This window comes from Phaenicophaeus curvirostris, chromosome 17 (assembly GCF_032191515.1).
Source record: "Phaenicophaeus curvirostris isolate KB17595 chromosome 17, BPBGC_Pcur_1.0, whole genome shotgun sequence".
Taxonomy (NCBI): domain Eukaryota; kingdom Metazoa; phylum Chordata; class Aves; order Cuculiformes; family Cuculidae; genus Phaenicophaeus; species Phaenicophaeus curvirostris.
Window position 1 is genome coordinate 461,774 of NC_091408.1, and position 24,564 is coordinate 486,337.

The 24,564-nt window shown below is 50.6% G+C and overlaps 2 protein-coding genes across 13 annotated transcripts in view; both read left to right on the plus strand.

Annotated features, from left to right (window-relative positions):
- The window catches only part of DEPDC5 (DEP domain containing 5, GATOR1 subcomplex subunit), a 40,931-nt gene extending 34,329 nt beyond the window's left edge, over window positions 1-6,602 (plus strand). For 4 of the 9 annotated variants that reach the window (XM_069871400.1, XM_069871397.1, XM_069871396.1 and 1 more), the window contains 5 exons: window positions 1,398-1,567; window positions 2,484-2,655; window positions 3,699-3,759; window positions 4,799-4,881; window positions 5,453-6,601. In XM_069871400.1, coding sequence (XP_069727501.1) covers window positions 1,398-1,567; window positions 2,484-2,655; window positions 3,699-3,759; window positions 4,799-4,881; window positions 5,453-5,748 — 782 coding nt within the window. In that variant the 3' untranslated portion in view covers window positions 5,749-6,601. Of the gene's footprint in view, window positions 1-1,397; window positions 1,568-2,483; window positions 2,656-3,698; window positions 3,760-4,798; window positions 4,882-5,452 lie in introns of all 9 variants that reach the window. The other 5 variants (XM_069871395.1, XM_069871394.1, XM_069871399.1 and 2 more) reach the window with 2 other exon arrangements.
- A 549-nt stretch (window positions 6,603-7,151) lies between these two features.
- On the plus strand, window positions 7,152-24,413 carry ANHX (anomalous homeobox). 4 transcript variants are annotated; one of them, XM_069871445.1, is made up of 9 exons: window positions 7,152-7,295; window positions 7,814-8,082; window positions 8,660-8,784; window positions 8,995-9,118; window positions 9,631-9,817; window positions 10,279-10,411; window positions 10,668-10,963; window positions 15,068-15,155; window positions 17,333-18,141. In XM_069871445.1, exons 2-9 carry the CDS (start codon window positions 7,834-7,836, stop codon window positions 17,361-17,363), a joined length of 1,233 nt encoding a protein of 410 aa, XP_069727546.1. In that variant the 5' UTR covers window positions 7,152-7,295; window positions 7,814-7,833; the 3' UTR covers window positions 17,364-18,141. The 4 variants fall into 4 exon arrangements, with proteins under 4 accessions (XP_069727546.1, XP_069727549.1, XP_069727547.1 ...); XM_069871448.1 differs by lacking the exons at window positions 7,152-7,295; window positions 17,333-18,141 and adding exons at window positions 23,362-23,428; window positions 24,146-24,413 and having other exon boundaries at window positions 7,740-8,082; XM_069871446.1 differs by lacking the exons at window positions 7,152-7,295; window positions 17,333-18,141 and adding exons at window positions 11,528-11,675; window positions 23,362-24,134 and having other exon boundaries at window positions 7,740-8,082.
- Window positions 24,414-24,564: the final 151 nt, after the last annotated feature.

Below are 24,564 nucleotides of genomic sequence, written 5' to 3' on the forward strand. Positions count from 1 at the left end.
AAGCATTGGGAGCTCTGGAACAAGCTCCGTGTCCCTCTCAAATCTGCATCCCTATCACCTGCCCAGTGATTGTTCCCTTTCCCTCCCCAATGGAAGTCTGACCTGTGACATCCCTAATTGTGTCCCTCTTGATTTATAGCAATGCATGCACTAGCAGTTGTAGTCCCATGCATAGTGTAGTCTGACTGGAGGATAACCTGCCTGCTCCTCTCCAATGCTCACAATCAATTTTTAGTTAAGTATTCAGTGGTACAAGAATTGGGAAGCAGGTGAGTCCTCATCATCAGATCTACTGAAGCTGGAATTTACTCTGTTAAAATTAATCTGGAGCCTCTAAATTCAGACATGTGGATGTTTCTCATCAGTTGTTAAGGTTCCTTGGATTTGCTCACCCGTTGGACTGCGTTCCTGTTGCTTTGTCTGGGAATTACAGCTGCAGGCTCTACTAAGCAAGAAATATCAATATCCTTCTCTCATGCATGCAATGACAAAAAAGGCAAACGTTTTTCAATAGTTGCTTTGCAGCCCATTTTTTTGTGTCAGTTTTTAACGTTGTAGAAATGTTCAGTTATGTATTTGCCTAAAGAGAAGTTTCAAGTGACGGTGTCGTTTGCATCAGCGCCCTGTCTCGGAGAAAAATGCTCCAGGGTCTGTCCCTGCCTTGCTGGATGACACTGGCAAGGCTGCTTCTACTGCCTGCGCTTCTCTTCCTCTCTTGCCTGAGGTTGGAGATTTGCTTTCCCTGGGATGCTGGGGTGCAGCGCACAGAGGGAGCTGGGTCCTGGGCGCTCTCCCAGCGCTTCCTGCAAAGAGCAGAGGTATCGCAGTGAGTCTTGGCTGACATCTGTGGTTACAGACAGTGTTGAATGTGCAGTTTCAGCAGTTCGGTGATGTGGAATATTAGCAGAGGGTCACAGAAAAAAGAAGTTTAACTTCTTCCCACAGCTAAAGCAGGTCAGGCCTGGAATGCTCCTGCCTTGTATAGTAGTACCCTGTTATGATCCCTAGTGGGGCCGTATAGAAACACTGAAACCAATTTGGAATGTCTTGGGCATGAAGAAGCTGATGTTGTCCAGACGTATTAGTTATGGTACCAGTCGCTTTTTGATTAGCTGCTTGCCTCTTGGTTCTGTCTCTTTGTTGCAGCTGAAGTGTCTTTTCCCTGCTCGGAAGGTAACTCTGTGGCACAAACCCCTCATCTGAGGAATGCTTAGGTGTTTTGTGGTCTGGATGAGCAGCATGTGGGGCCGTTCTGCCAGCCCTGAAAATACCTGGGGGGAGAGGGAAGACAAGTGCATTTCAAAGGACTTGTCTTGTTTCTTCTATTCTCTTCATCCTGTCTCCCACCTTCTCTTTAATGTATCTTTTCAATATGCCCCTGTTCCCTGACTGTGTAGCTGCCACAGTGCCCGAGCAACGGACAGTGACGCTTGACGTGGACGTGAATAACCGCACGGACCGCTTGGAGTGGTGCAGTTGTTATTACCATGGCAACTTCTCCCTCAACGCGGCCTTTGAAATCAAGTTACACTGGATGGCGGTGACTGCAGCTGTTCTTTTTGAGATGGTAAGAGTCCCTGTGCTCCGGGTGGCTGCAGCAGCACCCAGCCAGCCCCTGTATCCCTTGTGCTGCTGGGGACATCGCCATGGGAAGGCGCTGGGAAGCGTTAGGGGAGAGGTAGTGGACTGGATCTGCCCTTGTTCCCAGAAGTAATTTTGATTGATGGCCATTAGCATTTGCTGCATCTGGTCATCATTTCTCATGCCATCTGTAGTGGTCCTGTCTGCAGGATGGTCTGCTCATCGTGGGCTCCACATGTGCAGAGATCAGTACAGGGCAGGTTGGGATGCTAGTCCCTCCTGAAGCCCTGAGCTGAGTCTTGGGAAAGGAATCCGCTTCCCGTTCCTTTCAGGACAGGGCTTTCCCAGGCCATGTGTTCGTGTGCTCCCTGTCTGGCAGTGCTTTCCAGCTTGCTTTTTTTTCAAAATGAAACTGGCCAAAAATATTTAGAGTGGAAAATTCAGGGAGTTTATGTCAGTTTTGTTTAATTTTTAGATTTGTTTCGTTTTCCCTTTTGTAGCTTCTGCAAAACTCAAATTCTTCAGCAAGAGGTTTTACCCCCCTCAGCCAAATAGCGCTGGGTGATCATTTTTGCTTGTATTTCAAATCCATTGCCCTGTTCCCGTAAAGCAGCAGCGCGGAGCCACTGCTGATGAGTAGGCTGAATCGGTTCCTGAAAAATGTCCTGTTTTAAAGTGCTTTCTGATTGATGTAGCACTTAAGAAAGGAGAGCCTGGTGTCTTATGCTTGTACTGCTCTGCTTATAAGGATATTGGTGTGCTTGCCATGTGAACGAGCTGAGCCTCGGGGGAGCTGAGCCTGTCTGAGCTGTTCTTGGGCAGGAGTCGCTCCCCTGTGCACAGAAGTGCCCTTCTTCACTTTGGCAGATACCGTATGATTCATTGTTTGAACCTTTTCCCAGGTTCAGGGCTGGCATCGGAAAGCCACATCCTGTGGTTTCTTGCTCGTTCCAGTCTTGGAAGGCCCATTTGCGCTGCCCAGTTACTTATACGGGGACCCACTTCGAGCTCAGTTGTTCATCCCACTCAACGTTAGCTGCTTGTTGAAGGAGGGTAGTGAGCATTTGTTTGATGGTAAGGAATGTTCTTTGTTCCACTTCTGGGTGTCCTCCTCTGCAAGCAGGTCCCTTCTGGCGTGGGGTTCTTGCCAGGCATGGGTTGACTGGTGAAGGGCTTGTTCCCGCGTTGCGGGCGGTGCTGGAGGAGGTTGTGTGGGCAGGCTTATCAGCGTGTGACAGGGCATGGAGTTGGATCCAGAAGTACCAGGGCTCGGAAAGGCTGTTTCCTGGTGATCTCTGATGCCATCGTGTCGCATGCCTTTATGGAGCCCACGCCACACAGTTACTGTTGGACGTGGTGGTGTATTAGAAGAGCCTGTTTTGCTGGTAGATCCTGCTCGCAGCGGCTCTGCATTTGTATCCTGCATTTGATTATTCTCCCCCTCGGTCAGATTAGGCTTTCACCACTGCCATCCTCTCTTTTTTTGTTGCCATGGTTACATTCACAGTAAGAGTGTTTTCTCATGAGATTAGGAGCTAGAAGCTGCAATCTCCTCTGCAGTGTGACCTCGCCCTGTTGAGCGATGCTGTTGCAGGGAGTCTCAGGTGGAAGTTCAGAAATCTGAGGACTCTGACCCATGCAGAGAGGGCAAAACTACATTGTGAGAAGGGACAGTTAGCAAAAGGGGCTGCTTTAAATAGTAAAGATGACAATTTTCTTTATTTTTATTAACGCTCGTCCCAGTATCCAGGTGTGAATGTAAACAGTCAGTGATGCATCCATATGCTGTGAGGTCACTCTGAACTGTTGTTGTTGGAGCACTCGGTGGTGACGCTCAGCCGCCCACTCTTCTCCCAGGGCCCCTCATGCACACCCTGTTATGTTCTTCTCCGTCATCTTGAGATGCAAAAGCTAAATTCAGGGATGAATCTGCTACTGGAGCACACAAGACACAGCCCTAAGATGGCATGCAAAGGACAGTGGCCAAAAAAAATGTGACTAAAAGAAATGACTAGAAAAAACTAAAGTGCGCAGAGGTCTGAGGGAAACTGGAATCTTGGAAAAGAAGGAAATGAAGTGGCTTTGCTTGGTAATTGTTACCTTTTTGTTTGTTCCAGGCTTTGAACCAGAAACATACTGGGACCGGATGCATCTCCTTCAGGAAGCAATAGCGTACAGGTACGTCCAGGGCAGAAAGGAAAGTTCCTGTCTGCCTGGGTAATGAGGATGTATGCCGAACAGTCACTCCTGAGTTGTGTGGGTTCTGTGCCATCTGCCTCTGAAGTCTGCTTGCAGATTGTTAGACTGAAATGTCACGAGTGCCTGGTGGTGGTTCGGTGGGCGCAAGGGGTGGTCAGTAGTGTTTCAGCCTGTCACGTGTTACCAAACCGCGCTCTCCAGGGGAGGGCATTGCCTTCGGAAGGTGCCTCGGTGTTCTGAGCTGGAAGCAGATGGGCTGTAATACACTCCTTCCTGAGAAGGGGCAGTTATTTCCTTTGTGTACACTTAACACCATCTTGAACCGGATGACAACCAGTGACTGGCAATAGGCAGGAGGCAGAGATGTGAGCTGGCAGTTGGGCCTGGTTCCAGGAGGACTTGCAGGAAACTTTAATACTCTCCAACCTTACACCTTGCGGTGCTCAAGCTGCCAGTTTGTTTCACGGTGTTGCTGCTAAGGTCTTTTCTGTGATAGAGAGACTGCCTTCGCTGATGACCGTTAGCTTGCAGGAGAGCTTTCATGAGCTGAGAAAGCAGGAGAGGAACAGGTACTCTCCAAACAGCAAAGAACCACCGGATCAGCTGCTTGAACTTGTGTGGGATATTGCCCAGCACGAAAAAATGTGACAGCTTGAAATGTACTCAAGGAATGTCCATCTTGACTGTTGCCCTTCCCTCAGCTGCGTGCAGCTGCCCCGTTTGTCAGATGGCTCCGTGCCCTCCCAAACTGAGCCACCGGTGCTCTGGTTTCCAGCACGAGATCAGTGTGGAGTCACAGGCTTTCACACTGTGCCCAGCAGAGGTGGGGAATGCTTGGAGAAGCCCAGCTCTCTTCATCACTTTCCCCTTGCCTTTAGGTCGTAAGAGAGCCTTTTTGACAGTGGCAGGTTTTCCCTGGTGCCCCTGCCTTGAGCTGCGGGAAGCCCAGCTGGAGTGTCTCTCTTTATCTTTTCTTATTATTATTTTTTCATTATTATTTCCCTGGTTGCTTCTCCAGATTTGGATTTGTGCAAGATAAATACTCGGCCTCTGCATTCAACTTCCCAGCTGAGAACAAGCCGCAGTACATCCATGTCACAGGTGAGCAATCTTCGGCCAGGAGGAGGCTGTTGTAAACAAGAGAACCATTTTACGTGCAGTTTGGGTTTTGTCAGCCGTGATGGTCCTCACTATGTCCCTAATCGGATGCCAAGTAGCTCTATTGGCCACACGCTCTTGTTACTATCTTATTGCATCTTCCTCAACCTTGGTGATCTGTCAGCACCTCTAATGAACGTCTGTGCATGGCGCACGACAGTGGAGTAGCGTGTTCAGAGGGGCTGCTGAGAAATGGAGACAATGACGGGAAGAGAGCTTTGGGAAAATTGAGAGGAGAATGGAAATGGATGTGAAGTTAGGAAGATGGGTCAGAGCCTACAGCTTCGCTGCACGCCCTTCTGCCAAGAGGAAGGCAAGACTGTGCATGCTCTCCTAGGTTTGTTTGCAGGAAGCAGCAAGTACAAGCAAATGAGGAAAAGCCTATCCCATTTATCTTGTTAGAAGGTGATTAAATGAAAGTCAACCTGTGTTCCTTTTCAGAAGTTAATGAGTCAGCTGCCAGTTGTAGGGACTTAGGTCTACCCAGGACTAAAGTCCTCTCTGTTTCCTCCAGGGACAGTGTTTTTGCAGTTACCATATTCCAAGCGGAAGTTTTCCTGTGGGCAGCAGCGACGCCGGCGCAACTCCACGAGCTCCAGCAACCAGAACATGTTTTGTGAAGAGCGCATCGGCTACAACTGGGCCTACAACACCATGCTGACCAAAACGTGGCGGTCCAGTGCCACCGGGGATGAGAAGTTTGCTGATCGGCTGTTGAAAGACTTTACAGACTTCTGCTGGAATAAAGACAGTCGGCTGGTGTCGTTTTGGACTGATTGTCTAGATAAGATGCATGCTAGTGCTCCGTGAGGTAGAGTTGTATCTCACAGAAAGACAGCTAGAAGCTCTCTTGTGGCAAGAAAGCAGAGATGAAGGATGACTGGAAAAGAGCCCTCTGTTGGACCCATTTTGAGGCTCCGGGAGGACCTGATCGATACTGCTGTTGATATTCAACAGAAATTGATTAAGCCCTTGGAAAAGGATGAGCCTTTGGCTTGCCAATATTGCCTGACCTCAGCTTGGTTTCAAGTAGCTGCACTCCTCGATTGCCAAATTTTCGGTTAGATAAGAGGTGAAGGAGGACGATGGTGAATGGTGGTGTTCCAGGGCAGTTAGATTCAGCACAGGGTGTGGTGGCAGCAGCTTTACCGTCGCTGGAAATGGTGGGGGATCTGATGTGCCTGACAGCAGCCTGCCTCTCCCTTTTGAGGTGTACTGGGTTGTGTGAATATGTAAGATAAACTGTCAGACACTTGTTAAATTTCGCACATGTAAATAAGTAAAAAAAGCAGAAAATCAAGTGAGCTGCTGTTTTGTTGTAACTGCAGGCGACAATATGGGATTGGGGAGTGAAGGAGGAAAATTGCCAAAAGGAAATGCTGCTTCTGATGTCCAGCATGATGATGAAATAACCAAAGTTCAGTGGTGGGGCTTCGTTCTTTAAGCACCCAGGACTCCGTTTCCAACTCTGGATCTAAAACAGTGGCGTGCAGCAGGTTACTGTCCTGTGAGGCCTAAGGAGAAACCAAGGGCAGCTGAACATGAGGGGAACGAGGAGCACTATGAGCAGAGTTTTAGGATGTGTCTGCATGCAGCAAAATGAAGATGCCTGCCCTCAAATACGTGTCTGTCTCTGCAGAGCAAGCTTGGAGTGGCACAGGGACCTGGCGTGAGGTAGTTATTTCAGGGGGGCTCAGGTCCTGCACCTGGCAGTGCTGTGAGGGGGGAGGCAGACGATTCCGGCTGCGAGATCTTTACGATCGATCGATGGCTGTCCTTGCTAAACTGAGGTCAGCAGAGGGCTGGCACCTTCCCGGGGGTGTTCAGACCTGAGGCAAGGAGAATCATAGCCGCTTCAATTTTAGCCCTGGGTGATCTCTTATTGGCCAGTGCCCACCTAGAAACAGAGGGTTTGAGCTGCTTGCCTCGTCATCTGGCTCATCTGAGCGTGTCAGAAGGATCAGATCAGAGTCATAGAGGTTGGAAAAGACCTCTAAGCTCATTCATCCAGCCCAACCACCAGCCCGACCCCATCGTGCTTACTCAACCTTGTGCCCTTCTAAGCCTGCAGGGGTGGAGACTCCACCACCGCCCCGGGCAGCCTCTGCCAGGGCTTCACCACTTTCAGTAGAGAAATTTTCCCTAATACCCAGTCTAAACCTCCCCTGGCGCAGCGTGAGGCCATTTCCTCCATCCTGTCACTTGTTCCTTGGGAGAAGAGCCCAGCACGAGCCTCACCGCGACCCGTCCGGAGGCAGCTGAGGGGAGCGGGGCGGTCGGTGTCGCCTCCTCCCTCGCTCCCAGGACCCCGCTCTGCGGCTGCGGCGCCGCCAGGGTCACCCGGGGGCTGCGCTCAGGTATCCAACGGCTTTTCCACCTTTTTTCCCGGCGCAGGGGTGGGGGGAGGCCGGTTTTCCCAGGCAAAATGGGTAAAAAGCAGGACTTTGAGTTACTGCTCTGCCCATCCCCGCTCAGGGGAAGGAGTGTCAGCGGGATGGCTCTGGGTCTGAGGGGCCGGGGCTGGCGAGCTGGGGCCGTGGGCTCTTGCCGGGGCCTGGGGGTGCGGGTGCAGGGCTGGGTGGGAGCTGGGGGGCCGGAGGGGTGTTGGGGTGCCCCCAGAGCCGGCGCGATGGGATCCACGCCGCAGCTCTTGGAGCCGCTTTGATGCGCCCTCCCCAGCTCCGTGCGCTCAGCTAAACGCCCGGTGCAGCTTTAGCCTTCTGGGTCTGCTTTAGCTCTTGTTTTAGGTGTTTGAGGTCCTCAGGCTGCTTCTAACAGCACAGTGAACTTGTTGCCTTAAAAAAAAACCCAAGAAGCTGAAAACGGGAGATAACGGTTTTTCTCTGACTGCAACTTTGTGCGTTCCCTGGAAAAGGGTTCCAGCAGGACATAAGGATGGAGCGGTTCATGGCCATGTTAAACAAGAATAAAAACAAGGACCCACCACCCACCAAGCTGCTGGATCTAGCAGGACAGCTTTGCCAGGACCTCCAGAACTCATCTCCTGGTCTGGAAGAGCTAGTTGAGGCCATGATGGGATGCAAACAAAAGAAGCATTTTCTCGCTAACATCCACGTTGTCCGAGCTTGCGTGTTTGTTCATATCCGTAATGGGCAGCATGACGCAGCCTGCAGACTCCTGGAGGTAGGGATGTGTTCTTCGTTTCTTTATGGAGACAAAAAGTATTGGAAAGCCCGTAGTTAGAGCTGTTTGTGCAGAGGACTCTAAACTGCAGCCCGTGGAGCATTCCTAGCTGGTGTGCAGCTGCGGGAGGTGAGGTGCAAGTGGCTTGGAGCACAGGATAAAGCCCTTGCTACAGGCAGTTGCTATGAGCCATGGGGAAGAGGCAGCTGAGTGATGATGGAGTTGGTTGCAGTTTATGAAAGCAGGATTTTTATTGGTGGTTCTCGGAGTTTTTCAGAAACTTAGGGCTCAGGAGATAAAAGCCTTGGGGAGACCAAGTTTGGAGGGTTTGCCAGGATGGGAAGATGGGAGGAAGGCTGGATGGCACCACTCATGGCAGGGGATTTTGGCCTTTTGGCCTGGTGTAGCCCATTTCACTCTGGGGAAACGAGGAATAGGGGAGCTGATTCCCCGTGTATGTTAGAGAAGGTGCAGCAAGCACAGGCTTGGATAATGCTGCTGGTAGGAATTGCAGAGTGAGTGTCTGAGCCTGACTCCCTGCCTGGAAAGGGTTTGCTTACCTGCTGTTTTGTTATAGCATTGCAGGGTAGAGGAGAAGGATGAGCTGGTGCAGCTTTGGCATGAGATTCACTACCGGAGGTTTATGGAGGAACACCGCACAGATTTCCTGACCCCACTGCAGAAATTCCGTTGCAGGAAGAGGTACTGCGGCATGGGGGAATGGAATTTTTGTCTCTGCTGCTGTTAGCAGATGCAGGGGGAGATGCAGAGACTGGCTTGCATCTCAAGAGGATGGCTCCTTGGAGGTGGGTTTTCTTTGCGTTTTGACCACTTGTGGCAGCGTGAGAAAACTTCGTGGATGTGAAGGATGCTTTTTGGGTCCTCTTTAATCATGTTTTCTCTTGTATGCAGGAATCCTCCGCCTGTTTCCCTTTGTCCTGAAGGCCTGAAGAATCGAAACTATTCAGATGAAGTACGCCAGCAGCTGCACAGGTTTGCTGCAGAGGTGACAACAAGTCCAAACAAGGAACAGCGGGTAAGGACGTGCTACCTCCAGTCATGTCTCCTTGTCACAGGAAAGCAGAACTCTGGGATTGGGGTTTATAACTGGCTTCACTCTAAATCCTTTTTTTTTCAAAGCCCCCATAAGCTGGGATTCCCCATGTTTGATCTTTCCCTGAAGGTTTCCTTGCTAAATCATTCAGTTCATGCTCTGTAATTTCACTTGCTTTGGACAAAAAATATCAGGGAAAATAAGTTCCTCACTGGGTTTTTATCAGTCATAATAGCAGCAAATGGTCTCCTTTAGCACACCAGCGGGCTGAGGGAGCAGGGTGGAATGTGTGTTTTCTAGCAGTTCTTTTTTTTTTGGTTTATAAATTGGTCTCCTCAGTGGGATCCACATGGACTTATCAGGGACCTAGTGAACAAATGTCTTGGGGTTTGAGAGCTCTTTTGCATGGCTGCTTTGGAACTGAAGGCAAAGCCTGATTAGTTAGGTGTTGTTTATTCTTTTTCCCTGATCCCTCTCTGCATCTGGGTTTGCAGGAGGGATTGGCTCGGGATATGAACCTGCAGCCAGCTCAGGTCTATAACTGGTTTGCAAATTACCGCCGACGTCAAAAATCCTGCATCCCTCGTCTGGAAAAGCTCAACAACTCCTGTCCTGAGAGGACTTTGATTTGCCGCACAAGGGAGTGGCAGGATAATGGATCCTACATTCCACAGACTGCAGGTTTGTCTCTTGCTAATTGGGGATGTGGTCCAGAAAGCTGAGAAATTATTTGAAATTCCCTCAGGAAGGGAAGGATCTCTGTGCTGCTGGATCAGGTGGGGCACTGGAGGACGCCACTTCACTCCAGTGCCTCTGTTTGGCCAGGGGCTGTCGCTCCTCGGAGCGGGCACTGATGAGGCCTGTACAGGTGAGAGGAGATGCCTGTTTCAGAGGGGCACCAAATGAAATCAGATACATGAGAGGCAGCAGGTTTTAGCTATCAGGTGCTGGGATCAGGGCAGTGCCCCAGAAAAAAAACATATTTCCCTGCCCCTTCACAGAATCTTGACCAAACATCAGTCACAGGGAAGAAGAGGGTCTTGGTGTGTTTGGCAAATTAGACTTGTCGCATTGCTTTTCGGAGTAACTGTTCCTTTGGAGTAACTGAAGCATTCCTGCACCTGCCTGGCCTCACTTTTCAGGTGGATCTTGTGTAGGCATCAGCTCCCAGCAGATGGAGATAACCCTCATGCCTTGCACCCCAGGATGGGAGCAGTCAGCTGCAGATCTGGATAGGCCACCCGGAGGAAGTTATTTAAAGATGCTGGAATCCAGGTGATGTATGAAGAAGTCTTTACAGTGACAGTTCAGAAAAGAGGCAACCTTTGGACTTGTACATGGAGCTGACTTTCCTGTCAGATTCCAGGGGTTGTCACTTAGGAGTTGTGACTCCACAACTGGGAACGGTCCATGCCCAGCGACAGGGCAGTTCATCTCCCAGCTCCAGGGCAGGATTCAAAGGTTTAGCGAGGGGGGTCCCTCTCTTTGCACAGCAGCATGTCTGGCTGAGGTATTTTCTCCATCATTACAGCTTTATGCAGAGCAGCGAGTTGTACGAAGCGAGCACGAGCGAGGTGGTGTTGACCACTCACAGCACTGAAGAACCTGCAGCTTTTTGTGCTGAGGCTGTGCTGGAACCTGGACCCTGCTTTGACTCCGCTGCTCTGCAGCCTGCCGGGAGCAGTGCTGATGCCAGCCCCCAGCTGGGGAACTTTGTCCTGTGGTCCTGCGGGTCCCTCCCCTTCCCAGAGGAACAGCTGGCAGTGTGGCAGGCCCCTTCCGGCACCGGAGGAGTCTCTGGCTCCATGTGGACCCCAAGTGTAGAAGGTTAGTAAACCTGTAGCCACGTTGTCAACCTTAAGAGTTTGCAAGCTTCTCTTCCTTTTGTTGTAAATGCTCTTTCTCACTTACATGGCTTTCTGATGTCATGGCAAAGGAGAGCAGGGCTTATCTTGAGCTTCGGGGTTCTGCTCCCATAGCAAGCTCGAAGAGGAAACCCGGCCGTTTCTGGTGTTGAAGCAGATGTTCTTACCCACGCTTTTGCTTAAACTGAAGCTCCTTCCATATGACAGTACTTCTTAACTCTGATACAGTTCTTGCTTTCCTTTCTCCCTCCTGCTATTCTTTTTCTCTCTCCCTCTGTTTCTTTCCTGTCCAGTCTTGTTCATCATTCCCACCATTTCTTTTCTCCTCCCTGTTCTTCAGAATAGCCTTGATAGGATACAGAAGTGTCCACCTGCCTTTGCTGTAGGTCTACAGACCAGAAAGTGCTGTGACTGCCATTCACCCGGCCCCTGGAGAACATGGGGCAGGGAGGAGAGGAGTGGCTGGGTCAGAGGTTGGGGTCATGTTATCTGCGATCGTCTTTAATACAAGCGTTTATTTCAGCAGGTATTAGAGCTCCCTTGAGCAGAGTCCCTCAAGGCGGCTGCATTGAGGCCAGTTCAGGAAGACTCACTCGGCAGGCAGATTTAGAGGCTGAAAGCTTCATCCTTAGAGAAGGACAGCTAGGGACTCTGGAATCTATCCCTCCCCACAGGTAAAAGGGGGTGGAAAGCCCAGGGCCTCTGAAAGGCAGGAGTAACAAAGATGCTGTGGGTCTGGCGTTGTCCTGGCGCCCCTGTTGAAGGGAGTTGCAGAGTGTGCCGGTGCATCTTGTTCTGGGGCCAGGCTGGTGTCTGTCATTTTACAGCTGTTCACTGGTAATGGAAACTGCTCTGTTAGTGTATGTGTGTTTTACAGCATAGCACTAATGACAGTTAGGACCAGCCTCATCAGAAAAGCTACAAACCCCTCTCTTTAAAGCAGGTTTAGGTTCTAGGCTGTTTGCCTGTTTTTCTTTTTGGCAGAAAATCATAACCTGTACTGATACGGTGAGAGCTGATTCTGTGGGCTGAGTTGGCGGGGCCTGTCCTTACTCCTAAAATAGTTTTTGTAGCTTCATAACCTCATGACAAGATTATTCCATAGTGCAAGCTTTCCAAATTGGAAGACAGAGAGAGGCACTGTTCTGCCTTTGTTTTCCACCTGTAACAAGTGTTTCAGACTGCGGGTTTTTTTCTGGGGCTTGAGATAAATTCACAGAATGCAAACAACAAAGAGCTGTGCCACCTTCTGTGTGTTATACAACTTCCATAACATTCCATAAAAATCAGAGATGCCAAACAGACATTAGCGGGTTCCTTTAAGTCACTGATCTGCCAGAGCTGGAGCAGTGGCCCCATCCCAAACCCCTCTGCCTGGCACTGTCCAGCATTGGTGCTGGCGTGGTGCTGCCCATAACGTGTCAGAGCTAGCAGGTACAGTTCTGTTCCCACTTTGTAGATGAGGCAGCAGAGGCATGGAGAGGCTTTGTGGTTTATCAAGCACCAAAGGAAGGCAGTGATTCACTGAGATAAAAATCGGTGGGTTTTGGTCTCCCGGCTCCCTGCTAAAAACATTTCTGCTTTTCCCCGCTGTTTCCCAGCTGGCTTGGTGCCTACAGTTGTTCACATTCATGTTGGGCTCCTTGCTCTGAATTGCTGGGGCGAATCCAGGTCTGGGCGTTATAAACCTACCTCAGTCTGTGTTTTAGGATTCGCGGTTTTAAACAAGGGCTAAAGATCACAAGAGATCGGTGAGGCTTGCTGGCAGTATTTTGGCTGGTTTTAAAATGGCATGTTCTGACTCTAGAGTGAGCTCATGTTTATTTTTAACATGCTCCACCAGCAGCAGAAATCTATGGTGAACATCTCCTTGTTGGGTATGGCAGTTGTGCCAGCAACCCACACCCTCTTTATCATAGTCCTGGTGGGGGGGCATGTACCTCCTGGTGAGGGGATGGTTATTTGAACTCTGTTCGTAAACCCCGTGTGGTGGCTTGCTCCAGCTCCCCACAAAATCTTGAGCTCCCCAAAATACCATAAGTGCTATGGATCAGCAGTTTCTTTGGAAATTAGTGATACTTGGGCTGCAAATTCATTGAGGGCCTTTTGCAGTTTCTGTCTAGAGAGCCAGGAGACCTCACATGGGCTGTGGTGGGTGAGGTGCTCAGGGAACAGCAGTGGACAAGGATCGCCTGTTACTGGGCAGAGCCCTCCGGCAGAGCCCTCCAGCAGAGTTACTGATTAGAGAGAACTGAGTCAGCAGAGTCATCTTTAGCCGTGATGTTGCAATGAGCATCACTTACCTGGGGATTCACGAAGGTGTCAACAGCTTAAATTGTAAGGAAAATGAGTGTTCCTATCTTGGAGAGACAGGGCAGTGAAATTATCCCTGCTGTACAGATAAGAGTAAAGCACAGAGAAGGGAATTATCTGTCCAGAGTTGCCCACCTGCAGCAGACTGAGCATTCTGCCCTCACGGCCTTGCTAGCACCGGTGGGTCCCTGTGTCCTAAGGGCAGGGGCAGAGCTTGGAGCCAGCCAAAGGGCCCTCAGTCTGCCTGTTCTATTTTAAAGGTGCTCACCTGGAAGGGACTCTGCCTGAAAGCTTATTAGAACAATTCTCGTTGATTTCTTTCATGGGCTTTTTACAGTCGGTCCTACGCACTTGGGCTGTCTCCAACCTCTTATGATCTCCAGGGATGCGAGGTGGGAGTGTGAGGGGGAGCCAGGCTGGAAGCTGCCTGTCTCCATCTGCTCCTGCTGCCTGGCAGGAGAGGTTGATCCAGCCAGTGAATGGAGGTCCCTGCGGGACACTGAACAGACGCTTGCCTCTGCAGATAGTGGTGCTGGATCCTCTTCACTCCTCGGTCGGGGTGGGTGGAATGCAGCCTGGCTAATGGTTCATGCAGAGTGCAACTTCCCCGTGCCTCGCTTTTCAGACAGAAAAGCCGGGTGGACTCTGTGGGACAAGGTGGATGGCATTCATGAGCCAGCGTATCGATTTAGAAACACGAGTGCTGAGGTGTCCGTTGCAACTTACTGCTTCTGCCTGCATTTGGGGATTCCAGTGGAGAGCACTAGGAATCCTGCTGCTGTCAGGCTCTCCCTTCTGGGTAAGCCAGCACCCCGACACTGGCAGGCACCGAGTTCAAAATGCACAGAAGGAGGATGCTTTTTGGCTTGTCTCATAATTAAATGGCAGAATTTGTTGCTAAGGGCATTGCGCCTGTCAGTGTAAGTGGGCTGTGAAAAAGGATGGGGGTCAGAGGGCTGCATCCTTTTGTCTTTAGTAAATGTAATTGCCTGGATGCAGGCTCCAGCTGAGGAGTCCTGGGAGTGATTGCTGGAACCTGGGGGCCATTCCAAGGAAGGGCAACTCGACACTTGTCTTGTTTCTTCTATATATTTCCTACTCTCTTTTAGTCGGCACCTTTGATCTGGCCTGTGTGGCCAGGCATGCCCTGGCTGTTCCTGGAAGCCGTGCGGGCAGTGGTCCTGGAGTACAGATAGTCCTCAGCTGGCCATGCAGGGCAAGAACATCCCATCCTCAAGTACCCAGCATCTCCCACTTGACCCAGTGCCCACGGACTGTGACCTCTTGCAAGGGGCTGGCAGAGCCCCCGGGGGAGGTGTGGATGGGGAAGCCACCTCCCCAGGCTCTCTACTGGGGGAGGAGAATAGTAGCCAATGTTGTGGCTATGTCGAAAGCCGCATGTTTATGTGTTTTGACTGTTAGGATCTGTGTTTTTAACAATGTTCCAGGAAAGAGACATTTTGGTGGACCTCTCCTTGTTTATGGAGAGCGTTCTGGGGGCGTAAGGGAAGCTGCAAACCAAGAGGCCATTCCTGTGTGTGGCTTCTGGTCAGGCCAGTTCTCCCAGTGCAGAATCTGTATTTTTAACCTGCCTTTGGAGAAATGGGGCAGGGTTGTAGACAACAGCATTCCGTTAGATCAGTAGTCTTGCCAGCAGCCCCTCTTGTCCTGCTGCAGCAAGTTACATTCAGCAGCAAGTAGAGCAAAAGTATGTTTGTATTTAAATGCATTTCTATATCCTATTTTCTTCCAGTCCCTACCAGCCTGTGTTCATCAAGCCTCCATGCCCGGCTGCTTCTGCACCCTGTGTGGAAGAACGCCAAGCCCTGGGACACAGCCCGGTAAGAGAACACACCTAATGTTCAGAGAAAGGAGCTCAGCCCCTACACGCGCTACCCAGCTGCAGCTCACACAGGAGACATGAGATTGCTCATCGTGTTTAATATGGAGTGTGTTTGACCCAGGCAGGCCTTTTGGAATCCAGCGCAGAGCAAGCTGGGCATTCCCTGGGCAGCATCCACTCGGATTGCTGATCAGACCCTAATTGCACTAAACATCCATGAAAATGGCCAAGGCAACCTGTGCAGATCCAAGGTGCCAGTTAAATTTTGAGTGATGAAGGTGACAGGAGGAGCTGCTTGAGGGGCTTCCCCTCTGAGGGCTTCTGCTCTCAGACCTCTTAAAGTTTCCTGAATGATTTTCAGTTCCAAGTCTGTGTTATTGATGAGGAAAAGGGATTTTGCACCATTCTGAGATGGCTGATGACAGCATACAGGGCAGTTTTATTATAGGATGTGATAAAAGAAGTTACTTTTGTGATCTGGATGCTTTCTCATGGTGAGTTTAAGGCGGTAGAGAACAGAAGCTGGAGTTCTGGTGCTTTCAAGGGGACAAGAGCACACCTCTGAATTAAATGTCACCTAAAAATAGGACTCTGGAGCGAGTCCAGAGAAGAGCAACAAAGCTGGTGAAGGGGCTGGAGAACAAGTCTTACGAGGAGCGGCTGAGAGAGCTGGGGGTGTTTAGCCTGGAGAAGAGGAGGCTGAGGGGAGACCTCATTGCTCTCTATAACTACCTGAAAGGAGGTTGTGGAGAGGAGGGAGCTGGGCTCTTCTCCCAAGGGACAGGGGACAGGACAAGAGGGAATGGCCTCAAGCTCCACCAGGGTAGGTTCAGGCTGGACATAAGGAAAAAAATTCTTCACTGAAAGGGTCATTGGGCACTGGAATAGGCTGTCCAGGGAGGTGGTTGATTCACCTTCCCTGGAGGTGTTTAAGGCACCGGGTGGACAAGGTGCTGAGGGGCATGGGTTAGTGTTTGATAGGAATGGTTGGACTCGATGATCCGGTGGGTCTCTTCCAACCTGGTTATTCTATGATTCTATGACCCGAGAAAGCCCCATCTAAACTGTACCTTGAGCTATTTTCTTGCTTTGTGTGTGGGTCTACCAAGCAGTTAGCATCCATTTCTGTTTCTCTTGCAGAGTAAGCTGCCTGAGAAAACCTTTTTAAGAGATTTTGAAAGGCAGGAGACTGTATCTGCTGACCTTATTACAGGAAGCGGCTGTGGCTCTGAGGGTGGGAACAGAACCTCCTTAGAGCCTTTGAAAGCATCAATATAAAGATCTGTATCTTGGAAAGTGGCCTTTTTACCAGCCATAACGTGAGCCAGATGAGTAGGAAAGCATCGGGCATTAATAATGAATGAGCCTTTTCGAAGATATCCAGAGTGTGCAGTCTCTGTAGCCAGAGTTCTGCATCCTTACACTGATTTTGCAGAGGTACAGAAATAGGACACTGGGTTCGGTGGGGGGGTCAAAGGGACGTCTCTGAAACTTTGTAGCAGCTCCTCAGTTCTGGAATCCAGAAAAGCAATTTTTTGCGTATTTTAGTGGTGTGGGAAGAGGAAGAGCTTGCATGGGTAAATGATTTTACAGCATTCTACAGCCTTCCTGGGCACTCTGTTTCTTGCTGAATCAGCTTGCCCTGGGCTTGTTGGAGGAATGTGCACGTTCAGTTCCTGTGTCTGAACCACAGGGGTGCAGATGTGTACTTCCTTTTGTCCAGTCTGCTTTTCGTAGGTCATGCATCCCCTCAGAACCAAAATGAGAGCAAAACAAAACAAGCAAACAAACAATTAATTCACTTTGGAGGCATCTTTTTCCCCTCCCTGAACAGAGCTCTCTTCTTTGGGTCATCACTCCTTTCCTAATTATTTCATCCCCATCTTCTGTCATTTACTTGCTTTTACAGGAGCCAGTGCCTCGGGCAAAGGGAAGGGAATTGCTGCTTTTTGAATTACTGAATTGAATTCTGCACTGATTGTGCTTATTGCTTCTATACCCACAGGCTGAACTTAGAGGGGAACAAGGACTTTGTCACTTTGTGCACGCGGCCGTTGCCATAGACGTTGCCTCCGCCTCGCTCACTCGTGTCTGCCCAGAGCTCTTGCACTGTGCACGATGTCATTGTTAAAGATTGCGTGTGGTGAAGCTTTGATCCCTTCCTGTGTCTTTCAGGTCCTGGAGGATCCAGCTGGTGATCCACTAACCAGCGACACGTTCTGGGCAGCGTGGCTGCTCTTTGAGTTCTCAGCCGGCAGACGAATGTGATTTGCCTACGGAGAAGCTCCTCGTGGTCTGTGCTTCCCCAGGAAACACCCTGTCCTTTCCTGTTTCAATGTCATGTCTTTTTTTTTTGTTTTAAATTAAGGAGGAGTTTGACATGGAGACGGATAGAAAGAGTAAGGCAGAAGGCAGAAGGGTGCAGGCTTTTTCTAGTGGTTACAAAGTTTGTTGTAGTTACAGTTACATTTGGAATTTTGCAAGATAGAAGAAACCAGAAGTGCATTGTGGGTTGTAGGTTGTTACCGGAGCAGCATGAAGCTGCACTGTAGATGCTAAAAATGTCAGGTTACTGGTTCTATGTCAGTTTTAGGTATTTCTACCCATAGCACCGCTCACATTGGAGCCCTTTGTTACATCATGAAGGTAAATGAAGCTCCCGTACTCCCAAAGAGTAGAATTTAGGTTGTCTGGCAGGGGATATTGGATAACGTTTTTTCTCAAGCCTGGCAAATAAGGTCTGGGCTGAGTGCTGGTAAAATACTGCTGCTTCTCCTCCGTGCGTTTCTGTGGCACCGCTGGGTGTAACGCGCAGAGCCGCAGGCGGCACAGACGGAGGGGGCAGAGCTTGCGCTCCAGCGGGAGCCGGGGGGGCGCTCAGGGCTGTCGTGTGACACGCAGCAGGAGCGCCGGGGGGTGAGGAGCGAGGCGTTGGCACGGGCGTTCTCGCCATGCCTGTTGTGATGCTGTTTGCAAATAAAGGTTACGAATGACCCTTTCTCCGAGGCCCAATTTTCAAGGTCAGGGGGTGGGCGGCGCTTCGCAGGCGGCTTGGCCCGAGGGACCCCGCGCGGCCTCCCATTGGTCCTCGCGCCTCCCGCCTCCCCTCCCCATTGGTCCTCGCGCCTCCCGCCTCCCCTCCCCATTGGTCCTCGCGCTTCCCGCCTCCCCTCCCCATTGGTCCTCGCGCTTCCCGCCTCCCCTCCCCATTGGTCCTCGCGCTTCCCGCCTCCCCTCCCCTTTGGTCCTCGCGCCTCCCGCCTCCTCTCCCCATTGGTCCTCGCGCCTCCCGCCTCCTCTCCCCATTGGTCCTCGCGCTTCCCGCCTCCCCTCCCCATTGGCCCGCGCGCCTCCCCCCCCCCCGCATTACCCCGCGCGCCGCGCCCCTGGCAACAGCGCGACCCCCCCCCCCCCCCCCGCTGATTGGCTGCGGCGCCGCCCTCAGGGCCGCGCGGGCTCTGGTCCCGCGGCCGCCGCGCCCTCACGCGGTTCCCCTAGCGGGCGGCTCGGCTCGAGGAGCGCCGGGGTCTTTTCCAGCCAGAAGATTCTGCGATTCCGTGAAACCGTAGGTTCCCGTCACTCCAAACTAAACGTTGTCTTCTAAGAAAATGCCCTCCGTGAGGGGATGCGAGCGTTTGGGGCTGTGAGGTGTTTGAGCCAAGCAAGAACGCAGTTGGTTTGGCTTTTGAATTAAAAGGAAGAGGCCCTGCCCCAGGCAGCCCCGAGCAGTGGTGGCTGCCCCACCCCTGGAGGGATTCGGGGCCAGGTTGGGTGGGGCTGGAGCCCCTGATCCATGGGAGGTGTCCCTGCCTGGGTGGGGGTGGAACTGGCTGGGCTTGGAGGTCCCTTCTGACCCATTTTGGTAGGAACGGTTGGACTCGGTGATCCGGTGGGTCTCTTCCAACCTGGTTATTCTGTGATTCTGTGATTCTAGGATTCACTAGAATTCTTAAGTGCTAGAAGGACAAGTCTGATTTCCAAACCTGTATCTGGAAAAGGCTTTGCAGCTAAAGCACAACTGAAGGTTTTTCTCTTTGCTTTAATGAATCTCATTTCTAAATTCAGCACAGTTGTTCTCTGGAGGACAATTGAATTTACTAGGTTGTTCCCTAGATCAAATAATTTATTACTTTTCTGGAAAGTTATGTTAGATGATTCAAAGCTCGATAGGTGGAATCTGGCAAATTAGAAGTATTTCTCTTGAAGAGATGTAAAGTCAAATGGTCAGAATATGGTTATTCTGGCATCTTTGCCCCATGCCACCCGGATTTGGGATCTGCACAAAACAAGCCTGAGGATCTAATTGCATTTGGACAAGAATTTGCATCTGTGCCCATGGATGATCTCCCAGGACTTGGCCATGCTGAGGTACCAGTAGCTGAGCAGGGGTCAGAGGTAGCCACTGCTTCCCAGCCCCTGAGCAGGGACAGGTGGGATGCACAGCCATGTGAGAGAGGAAAAGATGAGTGGATCTCTGCTGAACGCTAGTGGTGTGTAGCGCTAGCCGTCCCTGCCTGTGCTGCCGGGTAGAGTCAGTCTTTGAAGGACACCAGTGGAGTTCTTAAACTCTACTCACCTGGGGCTAGCAATCAAATAGTTGAGTTTGTGTCTTGCCTTGTTCTCCTTTCGTGGTTGAGATTTGCATACCTGCTGTGTTCTGGTTTCCCTGTCCTACCATATGCTCTGGATGTGTTCGTGTGGTTCTCCCTTAGAGCTGTATTTAGCAGCACCCTGAGCACGTGGCTGACCTGCCCCGAGCTGAACGTGCTGTACCTGCTGTTGTCATTCCTCCCCCTCAACATGGCATGGCCTAGGAAAGGATGGAGCTTGCCCTAGATAGGAAAACCAAAGCCATTTTTATCTTTAAATTCATACGAGGGGCCATAGAACAGTGCTTAATGTATGTTAACAGATCACAGAAATGGGATGGAGATCTGGGAGCACTTTGAGAAGTCGCTACTCAGCAGTCCCTGAGGTGAGGACAGTTTCCCAGCAGGCAGGCATCCACATTTTCCAGCACTGCTGCTACAGGCAGCTCTCCGCTTGGCGGTCCAACAGCCAGGTCAGGGACTGAGCTGTTGCCTTTCAGTAGTTCTGAGTTAGGAGTGTGCAGGCATGAAAGATTTCACTGTGGCGTGTATGCTGGGACAAGTGGCCAGTGCCTTGGCAAACCCGTGATATTAGCAGCAAGCACAGAGCAAACGGCCGGTGTTCATATGCTTTCTAGCTTGTTGAGACCTTGGAATCTTTACTAAGACCCGTGAGTTAATAAGAAAAGAATGCATTAGACGGAAAACATGAAGATAAGGGGCACATCTGTGGTAAATAGTGTGTTGTACTCTATCGCTGTAACTGCGGGTTTCTCACAGGTGGAAATTCACTGTGGTAGCTGCTGACTGGATACAGAAACACTATATAAGGTTTGCACTCTCTCAATAAAGGTGGTCTCGCTTGTTGCCTCATTGACGGGGTCTGTGCCTTCATTGCTACAGGAGTGTGGGATTAAAGGGACCATATGGAGGATCTGCATGGAAGCTGTTGGTAAAATCTGCTCTGAACTAATGCACTCCAGCGCTAGAGAGGATTGCTGACAGGAGAAGCACTTTCCCCTGCTTTCCATCCCACTGAGAATTCCTATTAGCTATCGGAGTTACTGAATGGGTGCACTGAGGCTCACTCTGGACAAAGGTCAGGAAATAAAATTTCAAGTCTGGTATTTTCAGGCAGTCTCTTATTCTGGACGCCTGGCTCCACTTGCTTGGGGCCTCACTTTCAGAGGAAATGAGCACTTACACTGCGGCTTAAGTAGGGCACCCAGAATAAGAGGCCATCTCTGAAAATGTTGGCAGAGGCATTTTGTTTTATCTCTGTGCTTCATTAGTCTTACCCCCAAAGTCTTTCATGTTATGTTCTACAGGGAAAGATCATTGTTGCAGATCAATAATGTTCAGACGTGTTTAATCCAGTTCTAGATCAAACTAAACCACTTTGGTAAAGTTTGAGAAGCAGTAAAAATTCATTTGTCAACACAGATCTGGGCTTCATTTTCAAATGCAGCTTCTGCTGCTGAGTCCTTGATGGTGTATGCCCAGGATGAGGCGCCTTCAGCGTGGCTCCAGAAGTGCTGGACATAGAAATTCTCTGCTCAGCAGCTCTGGAAGAACCCTGGGATTTAGTAGAATTGAGGCTTTCTTGTTCATTTTGTTGTTTTACTTTCAGTATTTACTTAAAGGAGGTTGGGATGTTTTCCTCTTTCCTGTAGAGCCCTGTTTCAGCCTGGTGCTCTGGTGACAGCTTCTGATAGGCAGGCATTTTCACGTTTTCCTGCTTGTGCTTTTGAATTCTGGTTACTTTTCTTTGGTTACACCAAGAATAAACCCGCGTCCTTGTATCTGGACAGGACTAGCAAGCGCTGTGTTGTGAAGCGGCTCCTGAAGAGTTAAAGCTGCTTTCAGCTGGCTGCTGTTCTCTTGTACTGAGGAACTCCCACCACCCAGCATGCCTGGAGCCTCAGTGCAGAGCCCTGAATCATTCTGGCAAGTGTGAACACTGCCATCATCTTCTATTCAGGCACAGCGCTTTTCCTTCCCTGGTCTCTGAAATGAGCAAACGCTTGAAACCGGAGAGTTCTGAGGATTTATCAGCTCAGGTCTGCACGGGATGCTGAACATGTGAAAGGCGACTGTGTGCGAATGCAGAGTGGTATTAATGTGCTGCAGTGATCTCCAGTGCATGTCACTGTGCAGAGCTAATCTGTCCCGTGAGGCAGCAAGGGCTTCGCAGATTTTGCACAAATCACTGCCCTTTTGTTTCAAGGATCCTCCCTTGCTGGTGAATAGACGTACATGCACTTTACCACAATCACGGCATGAACCCTGCTGCTCCTGAGCGACACTGGGCAGTCTCATCGCTCTCCCTTCGTTCTGGGTTTTACCTTTGAGTTATGAGGGAGGTTTGTGAGAATGAATCAAGATTAACATGAAATTGAAATATGACAAATAGTAGAATATTTTCACACACGCTGTGACAGCCTCGGGTGTTCTGTTGGTTGTTAAACTGTGGTGTGTGGTTTTGCTAGAAATATATCATTGAAATTATAGTCCCTTGTGGTTTGGGAAAGAATCATCACGCTGCAGCTACACCCACGTGTATCTTGTGCTTGGATCTTGTCAGTGGTTACACCACCTTTCCTCCCTGATGCGCACTTATTTCACTTTACTGAGGGGTGGGGGGGTGGTAGTGTGCTGCCAGGATTCTAACAATAACAATTACAGGTAGTCCTGAGCCTCTGAAACAGTCTGTCCTCACAGCACTATGTGAACATCATGCCCTGTGCAAGTGCTGGTCAGTATTTCCAACACCAGCTGCCCACAAACTCTCCATCTCTCTTGACTGAGCCTGACTCCGCTTCCTGGTGAACCTCCCCCGTCAGTTGCTGCTGTTCTCTCTGTGCTTTTCAGTGTTTAGTCCCCAAGACTTTTATCAATTAGCAGTTTCCTAAGCAGGAGTGTTTGCTCCAGGGATGAGGAGGATGTTGGTGGCAGGGACTTTGCAGCGCCACTGCTTTTGTTCCGTGAGTGTTCGGGGGCTCCCAACAGCCCAAGGGGAGGCTTTCCATGGGGCAAGTACGGAATGGCACCGTGTAACTTCCTTGCTGCATTTCCTCTTCCCCAGTGCTTACCCTCACCTTGTGGCTCTGTGCCCCCAGCTAAATCTCAGCACGGGGAGATGCTTTCTGAGACAGCTTTGGTGTCCCCTGTGCGGAGCCGAGATGTGAACTAGAACCGCGTTTCAGCAGGGAGCTATTTGTGGAACACCGGTGCTGTCCAATAATCAGATGTGTCTGTGGAGCCGAGCCACTGCCTTAGGTCATGGTGCAATTTTCAGCACCATAAGTTTCTCCAACTATACATTCTTGCTGGGTGTGGTCCCTGTGCCAACAACTCTGAACCCTGCCTCATGAGAGCAGCATTCCTGAGCTCCTGCCCGAGCTTTGCTGGGAATCGCGGAGCTCTGCGACGTCGTGTATGATGCCTGGCAGGGCAGGGAACCAGAGTCAGGCAGCGGTTTGCTCCCCTGTCAGTCTGCCAGCAAAAGGCTGCTGAGATTTCAATTTCCTTTCCATTTTTATTTTTAAGATGCTGTAACTCATAAATATTGTAGCAAATTGAGTGTCTAATCTGTTTTTTTTTGTGCCTCTGTAGATCTGTGGAGCCACCGTTCTGGCTGAAGATCCGGAGCACCAGGCACAGCGCACACAGGAGAAAATAGGTACCCTCCCACAGTCCCAGTGTGCGAAACGCAGTTCTTCCCTTTTGTTAAGTTGCTGTCAGACTGTCCAAATGCTGTGTACAACGTTGCCTTATTTTAGCTCTTTGCCTTGTAACTGTTGGATTTAGACGTTTCTGATTTTAGAGCAGTGAGGTGACCTATCACCTCCTAGGTTCAAGGTTAAGAGTTTTGGAGGTGCTCTGTGCTGAAAAACAGCCGTTGCACAGTAGCATCCATTTAAAAAACTCAAAAGTTTTAGGGAGAATGTTTTTGTGTGTGTGGATGGACCCACATTCCTTTGGCAGATTGCTGCAGATTGTCTGTTTCAGTGGGTGAATAACTGGTTTTGAAAATCCTGCGTAATCTGTTTCCCTGGGGAGTCTGAAACCGTTGTGTGAGACTAAAGCTTTTGGTAGGCCTGGCACGTTTTGGGGCCTGTAGGAACCCCTTGCAGACTGACCAGTCTCTGCAGAGGCTCCAGCAGCCGGGTGCACGGGGCGTTCTGGGCTGGGCCATCTGTTCGTACAGATATACGACATGTATGTATATAATGTGCATAGATACAGTATGTATATAATGTGTAGCAATACATTAATATCTATGTTTTACATTGAATGCCTTTCTGGTGCCCATCGATAAAAACGTCATCCATGAGTAAAATCTATCTAAGTTTTGCATTGATGCTGTTAATGAATTAGGCTGTGTCTCGGGTTCCAGCCTGTTAAGGTTTTACGTCGCTGCCTTCTCTTGGAAACTGCAAATCAACTCCCGTTAGGAGGAAGGCACCACGCAGGGTGCCCTTTCCTGAACGTTCTGGCAGTCGGCTTGGATCTCGATACGTGTCATTGTTGCCCCTCACGCCTTATGACTCGGGACGGCCGTTTGTTCTCACCGGTCAGAGTGTTTCCGTTGAAACCCCAGCGCTGTGCAGCCGCCCCGTGGAGCCGGGGGGCGCTGGGGCCCGGGGGAGCCCCCGGCGGGGGGCGCTGGGGCCCGGGGGAGCCCCCGGGGCGGTGCCGGGGCCCGCGCGCGCCCCGCCCCTCTGCAGCGGGAATGCAGCAGCCGCCGCGCGCGTGCGCCGCGCCGCGCTATTTATAGCAAGTGACGTCACCTACAAATAGAGCGCGGGCGCGCGC